Here is a 13,256-nt window from a genome sequence, read left to right on the forward strand (position 1 = left end):
TTTCACAGTCCCCTCCCAGATCTGATAAAGGTCTGTGGGATTAAGTTGCAGACATGCACTCAGTCTTCCTTAAAAAAGAAAACAAAAAACAATGCTTTTCACTCTATGCAGCCTTCATCATTAAAACGTGTAGTTTTTAAGCATTCTACTTTACACTCACCAGCCGCTTCATCTGGATACACATGTTCAACTGTTACTGCAAGTATTAACCAATAATCAGCCAATCATATGACAGCAACTCAGTGCATTAAGGTATGTGGAAGTGGTGAAAACAACCTGCTGAAGTCCACACTGAGCATCCGAATGGAGACGAATGATTTACTGGGATTTTCCAGTAAAAACATCTCTTGGGTTTATAGAAACTGATCTGGAAAAAAAAAACAAGCTATCCAGACAGGAAGGCAAAAAAAAAAAAAAAAGAATCTGAATGCACAACATGTTGTCCCACATAATGGGCTACAGGGGAAGACCATCCCAGGTGTCAGTCTGGTCAGCTATAAAAGTGCACTGAGGCTTTTACACAGGCTCACGAAAATAAGACGAGCCTCTATCTTTGCTGTAACATTAAGATGGTAGTTTAAAAATGTGACATAAACAACATGAAAACATCTCGTTGAATCTTTACTGTCAAGAATGAAGGCAGATTGTGGTGGTACAAGCAAAGTGTAATTAATAAAGTGGCCAGTGAGTATATAAATGCCTACATCAGAGCTGATTCACTCATCCCATCATCTAATCAGGGGTACTACTGAGATTAGCGTCACTAATGAACAGCTCACATATGCACCACCAGTCCACCAATAACCAACATCTCAAGATGACTTTAACTTAGCCAACATCCACGTAAGCTCAGATCTATGGATTCAAAACACAAACATGTACACTATTTAAAAATAATACAAACATCTGACAAACAGAAACATTGTTCACATGACCACACGAATGGTAAGATTTCACTGAGACAGGAAGGAGCGGTTATATCCATTTTAGTTTATTGTTTAATCAGTCTTTGACTCAGCTGACAGTAGAGTACTTACAGAATCTAAATATATCTCTCAGAAAATAATACTGTATTTTTTCAAAGAGCACGGTGTCCTCCTGCAAGATTTTTACATACAATATATACAAATCATTTTGTACTATACATATACATTTGTATACACAGTCACAAAAGCATAACATCTGAATGTGGATTCATCTGGATGTTTGAGGTTTGGTTGTTCAAATAACTAAAATGTATCTGTACTCGTTCAACATACAAGACCTCTTAGGGCTGTTTCTTTGCGCCGACGCGAGGTTTTGGCCACCTCTGAAATAATAAACCATCCTCAGACACGAGCAGCCATCTGAGTTAGGTGTGATTTGAGCTTTGATCACGCTTTAGTTTCTAGATGTGAACATCACGCTATCACTCCATGTAGTGACCGCTGATCATTAATTCTGCCAAGGGATTGGGGTTGGATAGTTAAAAAACATTTTTAAAAAAACAGACTAATGGATGAAATTGCAGCAGTGGTTAAAGAAAACTGATCAGGCAAAGTTAGGCAGCACATGCACACATCATCTTCAAGCAATTCAGAAAAACTCGATGGTATTTTGAAGCAAAACAGTGCAGTTATTTAGCTACTGGAATCTCTACATGATTGTCACTCTCTTAGTGTCGTTTGGTGCAGCTTCAGGACTTATGCTAAAAAAGATTAATTATGAGCACCCTCTGTTTGGATATCTTTTCATAACACTTACATGCAGTTGGTAGTGTATCACATGAACTGCATAAAATCAATTTAAGTACCTTTTTCGGAGGAATGAACTTATAATTACAAAACGTAGCAATTTCTATATAAATTTAACAAAATAAAAGGACTTTTAGAAATTCAGTCCAGTGTTTGCTCTTCATTCCTAAATGCTCAGTTCACATTAGGACACTGAACTGAGAGCAAATAATGATTAACTGTGCCAAAAACCATCCATTCAAGGATTTTGTGGGGCAGCACATGATGCATTTTAGGTGAATACTATTTCCCAGTGACCGAATCCATATGCATGTAACGAGGGCAGCGCATGAAATGCTTGGAAAAATAGAGAGAGTGTGTATGTGACTTTGTTATAATCTTGACAGAAAAAAAGGGTCAAACCTGTTAGTACATCTGGCATTCCTTCACATTTTACAGCAAAAGAGCACTCGCTCAAATACTTCAAACATTTCAGCTCAGCTTTGGGTCATTAACAGAGTTAATGTGTGCTTGAAGGTGTAAATTAAAACTGAATACAAACATACGATTCATATCAGAGCGCGCCCGTCTCCATTTAACTTCGAGTGGACGCCCCACCTTGCTGGTGTATCATTTCACAGGCTGATTAACAAACTGGCCTTTTAATTCAATATGCAAACTAATGCGGTGAAGCAGCAGACCGAATGCTAGAACGTGTTTTTAGTTCTGATAGCTGGGATTCGTCGCCATCAGATTGTTATGTTCACTGTTTACCATGGCAGGCAAGGAAGCAAAGCAGCTTTGATAATAATGTGCATGTGAGCAGCATTAAAGTTCAAACTCTTCTGTATTGTACACACTGCTTCTAGGTGCTTATCAAGTGGGCTTTTCATATGTTTAAGAAGGTTTTTGATACTGTTAGTGTGCAAAAACTTCACAGCCAGTCATGAGTCTTGTGGCCTGTGCATGACAACCCCTCAGGGCTCTCTCTGTGACCCTGTGTGGGGGTTCACTGATCCACTGGGTGGATAATTCCTGCAGAAATAGATCAAAAGTTAACAGAACACTGGCTGTCAGCTCAGCTTAATGAGGGGATTTCAAACTGTTTGTGGTTATCAGGTAAGGTTATAATCAGCAGAGATCACACGAGGTATACTGGTTATGTCTGAACCCTGAATACAAGCTTTACGTGAGTGTTCCATTTAGTTCTGTGTGATTTCAAAGTGGTGTAGATGTGTGTGTGTGTCTGTATATATATAGTGGAGCTTGACAGACGTAAAAATAATCTCTTTGTATGTTTGAGTGGATCAAAACTTCAGAATACAATCTTTGAAATTAAAATGGGAACATATCTTAATATCAGTACTTAGTTCTAGCCACAGGGTAGTATTGGTGTCCAAGACAAACTTAATATTGTACTCCAGCTTCAACATGTGAAGATTATTTAATCTGATAATCAAAACAAATTAAAGCAGAAGGAAAACTGAGTTCAAATAAAAAAAAAGAAGTGGCCGAGGCTTATAGTTTGAGGGCGGTAAACAGTGATTTCCACTGGCATGCACACCGTTCATTAGTGGTGGTTGCTTATGGGTATACCAGCCACCATCATTGCAGGGGTGGAGAGGGTTCTGTTAAAAAACTAAGTAACTTGGCTGCATTTGATAATTAAACTTTTATAGCTTATTGGATCTGCTTGTGTGTTAGAGGTGAAATGTAGGCACAAAAACCACACCCACTCCCAAAGGAGGATGCGGAAAAACGGGATTTTTTTGTTGTGAAACTCTGTCCTCGGTAGTTATTGGATGATTGTTCCCAATTTACTACCCTTAAACTAGAAGCCTGAGTTTCTTGGTGGAGAAATGTATTAAAAATAAACAAACAAACAAAAAAACCCCCAGCACTTAGTGGTTTTTGTTTGCATTGTCCCCTCATTGCAGACCTAGATAGAACAGATTAAAATCCGGGAAGGTGACAGGAAATTCCAGAGTTAGCTACGTCGCTCTCAAAACAGTCCGGGGTTGTGAGAGATCCCCGTCAGATACTGGCGCTATAGAGGGGAGATAAGTGCTGGCTAGGCCGAGAAGTGGAAAATGCAAGCAAGGGGGGCGGGGGATCTCACGTCACCACTTGCTGCACTGTTGAGCGTTCACGAGGGCAGGACTGGTCTCTGCAATGCAGCCTCCTGAGCAGCCGCTGGAGCTTGTTGGAGAAGTTTTTGTTCATCTGCCTGTACATAAGAGGCATTGCAAAGCTGCTGGAGAACGCCAACAGTTTAGATACGCATCTCAAGAAATAATAGATAGGTAAGTAACGTGCACTGCTAATGTATCCTGGTGCAACAACTACAGTATGTACTAAAAGAGTCATGTAGTACGGAGTCCACAGTACGAACTGCACACAGACTGAAGCTAGCAGCAACCTGTGTATGGAAGGGTCCAAGCGAGCAGAGTCCTGATCCAATGGTGTAGATTCCTTCCTGATGCGCAGAATGAGCACAAAAGCATAAAGCACAGCCAGGGCGGGCACCACGTAGCCGATGAACATCATGATCGAGTCCGCTGCCTCCTTGTTCTGCATTTTGGAGCATTCGACCATCTTGGTGGAGATGTGGTTGCACACATAGAAGAGCAGCGAGGAGAAGCTCGTGAGCACTGCGCCGCCCCAGATAAACCCGCACACGTGTTTGGTGTTATACACACTCGACATGTACGTGCGAGGCAGCGCGCGCTCTATGTAGTAGTCCAGACTGAGCAGCGTGGTGGAATACATGATAACCAGAGATGAGATGTTGAAGAGGATGAGTAGGGTGATGTAAACCTCATTGTTATACTCCCACACATGCCAGCGGGTGAAGGTGGAGCTCAGCAGCTCCACGGGCGCCACCAGGTTGAGCACGAGACCCGCAATGGCCATGTTGACAAAATAGACATCAGGCATGGTCATGGACACCTTGTTTGAGAGGTTGACCACGACCAGCAGCATATTGTAGCACAGGCCCAGTGGGAAACACACCAGGAGGTAGATGAGGGAGAGGATTGACAGGATGAGGCCAAAGTCCCGGCAGAGCCGGAAGTCCACGCTGGTGTCCGTCTCATTGTAAACCATGCAGATCCACATCGCTGGGCTCTGACACGGATCAAGCACTCTCAACAGGTCGACTGTGGACAGAGTCAAGGAGAAAAGAATTAGTCATTAATGAGATATGTGTATGATAAAGGTAAAAATAACATAGAATTCCTGGTAGATTCATTAAACTCTTAAGCTTTGCTATAAGGATTAGTTTACCATTCTTGTCAAAAACCATAAAGTTCACAACATCCTAAAGTTTGTGTGGCTTTTGTTTTCTTTTTGTTTGTTTAACATATATGAATTTCCCTCATCACGTGCTTCCACTGTCAGAAGCTGGAGGTAATGCACCTACACGCCTTTTGCCAAGTGCCACTGTACAAACAGGACAAACGCGCAAAGTCTGAGGTTAATAACTGTTAAAGAGTAATGTTTGGAATTCCTTTGAATAATAAATCCAAACACGGTGCAGTGCAAATTAGAACAGATAAAGATAAAGCGTGCCATAAATGTACCACAACTATGCAGAGTCATCAGAGAGCGGTTTAGGACTGAATGCGAGCTTCGAATAACAATCGAACGGTTACCAGAGAAAGCTGAATAGCACGTTTGCTATTTGAACTCTCCATCATTTTCAGACAGAGCAAATCATTAAGTGGCTTCTTGCGCCCTTTGAATCAGGGCATTGAAATCCTGAAAAAAGACGACTCTAGTGACACACAGGGAACAGTGAAGGACCTCTGAAATGCTAATGATGGTGGCCACCAATGAGGGCATAAGTGGTGAGCCAATTAACAGCTTAAACAGGAAACATATTAGCCAATCCTGTTGGAGTAGAAGGGTTACAGTAGAAGAAGAACAGTAACTCCTTCTCACTCGTGATGCATACAGCTTTCAAGAGGAAGAAGATTTTAAAACCTTTTCTTCCTGGGATGTGACTGTTGATTATAAACATTTAATTTTTACGTTAAAGTGAGTCATTCTCGTTTCCCCATTCATTTAGATAAGGGCTTTAAAATAACAACCCAGACATGAGTCAAAATAACAGTCAAGTCGCCAGACTTTCTTTTAGAGGGGCTTTGATGACGACCATCGTGACAGAAATGTTTCATTATAGGATAAAAACAGTCACTGTATTTTGTCTTGCAAAGGGATTTCCCTCTTAAGGGGCACAGACATAGGAAGAGCCTAGCAGTGACCATAACATGTCAATGAATTCAGCAACTTGTGGTGACGGTGGGGAAAAATAACCACTGGTGACACAAAGGGGGCGAATATTGAGGTAAATGTACCTCACCTTTAGGTGAGAGACTGAAGCAACAATCCGTGGAAGTAAAGGATACAGCTGTTGACATATGACTAAATACATTAGTGGATTACCTAGGCAACCGTCAGAGGTAAATCCCTTTATATGCGGACTGGGCTTTAGGGAACAAGTGCACCTAAACAATGTGCACAACGAAATACGCTCAACAGCTTAAGGGAGCCACTGAGTTCAGGCTTTTCCTTTAATTTGTCATCTATGCGTGTACAGCAGTATATATGACTGTAAAACATTTTAAAACTTATTTTTAACATCACCCAAAACTATCTTTATTTTATGTCATATTTATGGCTTTTATGAAAAGGTCTCTGAGTTTATCCTGCTTGATATTATTAAAATGATTAGTTTTTTAAGCAAGGCCGCGACACAAAAACACGTCCACCACGTCTCGCCTATTATGCCACGGGTAACACTGTTAATTTCACTTCACTGCATCTGACTGACTGAATACAAACGCCTCACAATATGTTTGATTTGCTAGCTCAGCCTCAAAAACCCACCGTTGCTCCTCACTGGCCAGAGCAAATGAGGCCTTTGTTCTGGTGGAAGAATACAAAACTGCATTTGTTTGACACCTTGGCGTCTCTCCCTCGCTCTGCCTCGGCCTCCTCGTTCTCCCTCCTACAGTTGCATGCAAGAGCGCCGCTGACTGTGCAGAGCTGCCCTTATATTTTTCATTCACACGCAGCGTGATAAAGAAGAACATTTCACAGACAGCTTTGGTGCCCAGTCAAAAGCATTTATCTTCCGTTCAAAGTTACTGCCAAGCTGCCTGGGGGCTGGGCAGGCGGCGATGGGTAGATTTATAAAGAGTGAAATGTGAAGCAGGCTTTGGTGAAGGGTCAGCGAAGGACGAGGTGTAGGTTGGAGTTCAGGACAAGGTCAAAAAACAAAGGAAAGGGGGAGACAGCGTAGATGTCAGGAACATTTAGGAGTGAAGCTGATGGGGCTGGATGATTTAGATGTTTCCTTACATAATTAACTGGGGTCATTCTTAGGAAGATTATTATTATAAACTAAAGTAAATAACTCAGGTCCCACAATATTTCCTTTCCTCAGAACTAAATTGACAGATATGTTTCCACATGCAAAACTGCTTTTGGGAAGGGACGATAACATTTTTACATGGAAACAGTACGCCCGCTAATCTGTGCAGAATTTTCTGGAAATTTTCTCCCCGAGAACACCCTGAAACAAAGTGTAGGAAGGCAGTTTTGTTTTCAGAGAATGAGTAACGATGCCAGTAAAGGAGAAACATTCTTCTGTGTGCTTACGTAACACCACTACAGAGAGGCTGTTTTAGCCTTAAGCCTCTCACACACACACAGATACACTCAGTCTCTCCTCTGTGCTGCTCCAATTGGCTGCAACGGGGCTGTAGTGGGGGCTGGAGCACAGAGACGGACAAGAAGTGGATCGGGAGGAGGGCAGTCTTCACCGAGTTGGGAGCACTGGTCAGCCCACTTGTAAACACTGCTCTCAAACACCGGCAGCTTGGTGACTCATTGACGAAAGCAGACCTTGAAAAAAAAGCACACTATAACCAGTGCTCCTCTTTTCATCGATTCGTGCTAAACCCCCCTCACCACCACCACCACCACCACAATGCTTCCATATACTAAGAAGTACAGTAAGCTTATTCACTCTTTACTTCCTCCCACAACCTTTCATCACTTACAGAGAAAATGACTTAAGGGGAAGTTCGTGATTATTAAAGAGGACTCACTGCAATGTGGCTGGCAGTCCTCATTAATTAGCACCTGCTGTATACGGACATTTCTAACTCCCTGTCATTAACACATTGGCTCACTCTACAGCTTCTGATAGCTGCAGGAGTTGTTAAAAAAAGAGGGCAACTGTTTTCTCTCGTATGTATGACTCGAACATTTGCACTTTGTGTAGGTTTCTAATTTATTTCTATCTAATTATCTTATTAAAAAAAGTCTATTATGCTTGAGAATGTGAATCCCAAGTTAAGAAAACAGGTTAAAAGTGTAATTCTGTAACACTGCTGGTGAGTTTTCTTTCCATTTCCCTTAAAACCATCTGTGGGATGCCAAAAACCCTCAGGAAAATCCCTGATACGCATCTCAGTTTATTCCCCTGACACTCTTCCCATCCAAAGGAGTGCTCATCGGGCCAAAAACAGATCTTAGTTTGCTTTTCAGGAACAAATTTAGTGACCTTCTGGACAGTACTCCCCCCATGAGGACAAAGTTGTGCTTTCCTGTTGCGGGCACATAGATGGTGGGAATCACAAAGTCACTCAGGATGCAGTGATGCTCAACAACTCCAGAAGAAAAAGCCCCATTAATAATCTCCATAGGGAATCGGAGCCGTATTGTTGTAACCCTCCAAAGCAGAGTTAATAGGAGCTGTCTGCTGTTGTTGTGGAAATCCACTTACAGAATCTGTAATCTGTAATTTGACTAAAATATCGATATCTGACAGCGGCATATCAATAATTGCATTGCGAGAGGAAGCAATGCTGGCGTATTGATATTTTTCTCCACTTAAAGGTCGCATTTTCTCTCTGCTTCTATTCTTTTTGAACAGTAGGAAAAAGGCTGTACGTCATGCGAGAGGAAAAATAACGGGAGCGTTCATGCTTGCTGTCATCGCCTTCGTGAATGACAACAGTAACAGTAACAGCCTTTTTGCCATTGTGGTGCGATTGGCGTGACCATGTTGGAGACACGATTTCACGATCGTGTTGGTCTTAACCGCCATTTCTGTGATATATCAGTACACAAAGTCACAGATGATATACACAGAGAGACACTGCAACAGTTTGGAAAAAAATTAGACTTTCTGGAGAAAACTCCTTTGCTTCCTGTTTTGACTTTTTCCAGCATTGATGCTGAGGTTTGTTTGTTTTTTCTGAGCTCTGACACGACGACTGCACACCTCAAATGCCGGTGTCAAATAGTTGTGAGGCTGTGGAGACTTGTGGAGTGCACAAAAACCAATGCTCTGACCATAAACAAAGCTTTAGAGGGATCACACTGAAAATGCATAGTAAAACAACCATTGCCGATTTTCTCAGACAATATTATGCATTAAAAAATATGACCAAAAGACATGCATTGTCTTAATTACCAATCCAATCTTACAAACAACCAATGCAGTGCAGAGTATATCAGAGTTGCATTATTAATATTATTTTTGCAAAGATTAATCTTTAAATGACCTGCTATGTAAAATTGGAAAAGCCCACATTCTAATGAATGTTTTCGTATAATCCTTGTGGACTGCTCGCTGTTTACCAAAAGCATTCATTCACTCTAGGCAACAACCACTCATGTCGTGAAAGTCAGTGCACTTTAGCTCTGCGCGTTTTGCCAGCAGCCCACGATAATGAAATCACTAGTTTTCTACTCAGCTGAGGGAAAAACAAGCGGGGTGTAAGAAAACGTCCACCCCTGACTCGGAGGCAGAACAGCTTCATGCTGCATGATCCACGTCTGTTTTGATTCAGTGTAATGAGGGCCATTTCATTTTCTATCCCATTTTGGAGCCTGTCAAGGCTACAGCTGGAGGTGACGTTGTTGGGGTTGAGTGAAGGTCAGAGAGAGACACTACACCCAGCTGTTATTACGGCACGAGCGCTGTCAGAGCAGTTGTGGTCAGGGCTAAGCTCATGCAGTCATTGAAGTATGCATATTATCTTTTATTAATTTCCAAGGAGAATGGTAACTTGTCACTTTATTTTCCTTTCATACGGTTGTTGAATAAAGTCTTTCAAGGACCGTTCCTTAGAGAACATGCCCATCACGGTTCCCTTCTTTTATGCTACATTAATTATGAGCTGTGCTAACAGGAGATATAACTATTCATTCATTTACATCTACTGCTACAAGCATGCAAACCAGGAGAGAGCTCTATAGCCTAAGCTGAAAACTCTTGAACGTGACTTTGACTGCAGTTGTACACTTGGTTAAACCTTGTCTGAACTTTTTGCACTACGCCATGTGAAAAGTGGTTAAGTTTATTATCCCCAGAGGGGGCAGCCCTGCTTCGGCATGCTTCGGCCCCACCAAACACGATCGTGTAACAGTGACGCCCACGTGCTTGACGTCTCAGCGTTCTGAAGCCAGATATCACCGCCTGATGGGAGCAGTGTGACATACTGGGCGCACACCCCTCGTATAGCCTTACTGGAATTTACAGGCCCTTCTCAGAAAGCTGCGAGTGATGTCACATGATTCTGTAGCCATGTCTACAGCAACACAGCAGCAGCAGAATGTACTACAGCCAGAAAATAAGATTACGCCACTCGTTTTTGCACGTTTTTGTGCAAGGGTGTTTCCGGGGCTTTTTCAAACGGCTGTCCACGGGACGGAAATCATAATATTTGATTAGAAATAAACAGTGTAGAAAATTGGCTTTGAATATATTGGACACTGAAGATTGTTTTTGCATGGACTATTTGTTTTCCAATATTTAGACTGTTAAAAATATATAAAGAAATATGCTTCAAGTATCTAAAATTAAAGCAAGCGTTATTCTTATCATCATATATAGGATATTATTGAATCATAACTACTGATTTATTAATGTGGACATTGGTTTATTGTTATGTATGTATTGTATAACTACAGCATTGATATAAAATGGTACATTAAGTACAATCTTTATATTCAAAATAACCCACACTCTGAGGGGTGGCCATCACCCCAGTAGACTCGCCTCAGATACTGTTGCTATGCAGCAACATCAGACGTGACAGGTGACACAATACAGCACATGCGTTTCTTTAATAACCCTCAAATCTACAAAGTAACTCATTGCATTCCAATTCAAGCCCTGGGGAAAGGTTCTATGCACAAATTGTACAAATTGTTATCAGTTTTTGTACAGTGGAGGCAAAATAGCTTGAGTCTGAAAGCTTTTAAACGGCACATTTTCCTGCAAACGATAGAGATCTGCTTCCTTGATTAATGAGCGCATCACTGATGCTTTAATGGATTATCTACTTCAAAAGGGGTGTCAAACATCATCTGATTATCTTTGAGGAAACAGTAGTTCCTCTTATTGAGTTCTAGTGTAACAGAGTCTGGTCAAACATAGGTCGGTCTGAGTCTCAGCAGACTTCCCGGCTTCTTTTCCGGCAACTTGCTGAACTGTCAGCGGCTTCAACAAAGTGAAGAGTTCAATGGTCAGCACAAAGCAGGCTTACTGTCATTAAGCCACAGCCACACACGCCCAGTTGCCCTCCGGTCACATGGATGAAGTTGATGACAACAAGTGCAAAGACCGAGTCTTAAGAAGCATTTCATTTGGGTGACAAGCACCACTGACTAGTGGCTAGAGCTACTTCGCAATGAAGTGGCACCCATTTCAAAATGAATGATAAAATATAGTAATTACCAGTAATAACCTTCCTGCATCTGCTAAAAGCAATGATGAAGTAAAAAAAGGACTGAAGTAGGTAAAGCAAAGACACACGATCTGTCAAAACAAACCGAAAGTTGGGTGTAAAACCTCATTAAAATTAAGATTAAGACTTTTTTTTGTGTGTATCTTAATGGTTTAGCACTACAAGACTGTATATGTGTAGGCATGGATATAAGGGAGCGCATTCAGACCTAGGTAACAAAGCTGTGCTCATGTTGCAGCTTGTCATAACATACATATTCCTCACAGTTAACAGAGCCACTAGTTTTAGCTCCCAACAGAAGGTATCAACAACAGATTGGAAATGATTATTCATATAAAGAGCAGATTACCTGAGAGGCCTTTTGATCAAAATGATACAACTTTTTTTCTCCCCTGCACCTCAGAAAGCTGATCCCGTGAGAAACCTCCTCGTCAGGTGTTGTTTTCCAAATACAAGCCCGTCGCTAAAATTGTGGAACTTCTGAAGCTGAACAAAGCTAAGAAAACACCAGCTAATGGAGTTGGAGGGGGGGTTTATTTATTTTTCTTCACGCCGTGTCATTACACTTGACCAGGCAGATGAAAGCGAGGATAGCTGTCACGACTTTACCATTATTTATTACACCCCCTTCTTTGTTGGCACAACTGCGACTACTCACTCTCGCATCTAGTCATCCCCAGCGGTGCAAATTCACTTCTTCCCACTTTCAGGTGAAAGCCAGAGACCGATACCTTTCGCATTTGTCGAGATGAAACAATGGAAACGAGAAGAGAACTCACCACAAACGTATAGGCTTGGATCGGTGACAACCCTAGGGAGGCATTGGGTTTTGATGTAGCATTTCCACTGGCATTTCTCAGTCGTTTCATTTGGGTATGGAAAAAAAAGACTTGCGCTCGTGAAAAGTAAAACAGCGGGAAGGGAAAAATCACGTTTTAGTGGATTTCAGTTGTTTCGCTTCGCATCTATCAACTTTTCGGACGAGGCTGGATCTGAAAGGGGGCCGACCGTTACAGGCATTACTACTGCTGGAGTGCTGCTGAGCTCTACAGTGTGTACACACGTGACCCTCCCCCACTGTCTCCTCACTCCGCTCCCCGCTGCTGCTGCTGCCGCTCCATGGTCGCGAGGCCCGAGTGGCCGTTCTGTGCTCTGATTGGATGGAGGACAGGGAGGTGGGGCGCGAGGGACACCCCCCCCACACACACACACACACGAACACACACACAAACTCGTGTTTTCATCACTTTAGAGGACATTACTTTGATTTATGTTTGTTTCCTGGAGTCCTGTCTTAACGTTCAACTTAATCCAAACCTTATCCAAACCTCAAGCTAAGCCTTCATACTAAAATCAGTTACGAACGTTTGGTGGACTTAATTTTGTATACCCCCCAAAAAGGAGTCCAATGAATCTCCAGGACATCATGGTGCAAAATATACACAGTAATTCATCAGAAGAATGGCATAATACACAGCCTGATTTGTTATGGACTTCTCTGTGAATGGCGAAATCTCAAAACATTCATCATGAATAAACAGAACATTTTTGTAGCAGTCTGTCCCCCAATTTTGTTTTGCTTAACTCCAACCAGGAACTTAACCCTTTTATGCAATGCTTAATTTTAACCATCCAATCAACCTAATCCTACCTAAACCTATTCCCAACATAACTAGTTGTCCCTAACTTACCTAACCTCTACCTTAATTTACTTACCTGTTCAAAACAACATGAAAAAAAATATACAGGTAACCTAAAGTTTTGTCACAGGACA

The 13,256-nt window shown here is 41.9% G+C and overlaps 1 protein-coding gene across 1 annotated transcript; it reads right to left on the reverse strand.

Annotated features, from left to right (window-relative positions):
• Positions 1-969: 969 nt before the first annotated feature.
• Positions 970-12,604, reverse strand: gpr146 (G protein-coupled receptor 146). The gene is made up of 2 exons (XM_085454616.1): positions 12,262-12,604; positions 970-4,870 (listed from the first exon to the last, which is right to left on the reverse strand). Exon 2 carries the CDS (start codon positions 4,827-4,829, stop codon positions 3,828-3,830), a length of 1,002 nt encoding a protein of 333 aa, XP_085310742.1. The 5' UTR covers positions 4,830-4,870; positions 12,262-12,604; the 3' UTR covers positions 970-3,827.
• Between the last annotated feature and the right edge of the window lie 652 nt (positions 12,605-13,256).

Source organism: Copadichromis virginalis, linkage group LG4 (assembly GCF_057382275.1).
Source record: "Copadichromis virginalis isolate Kocher_CV1m ecotype Utaka linkage group LG4, C_Virginalis_male_GT1.1, whole genome shotgun sequence".
NCBI lineage: Eukaryota > Metazoa > Chordata > Actinopteri > Cichliformes > Cichlidae > Copadichromis > Copadichromis virginalis.

Bases quoted from the DNA above. Each gene is read 5' to 3' on its own strand.
- gpr146 (XM_085454616.1), bottom strand. From the start codon at position 4,829: ATGTGGATCTGCATGGTTTACAATGAGACGGACACCAGCGTGGACTTC.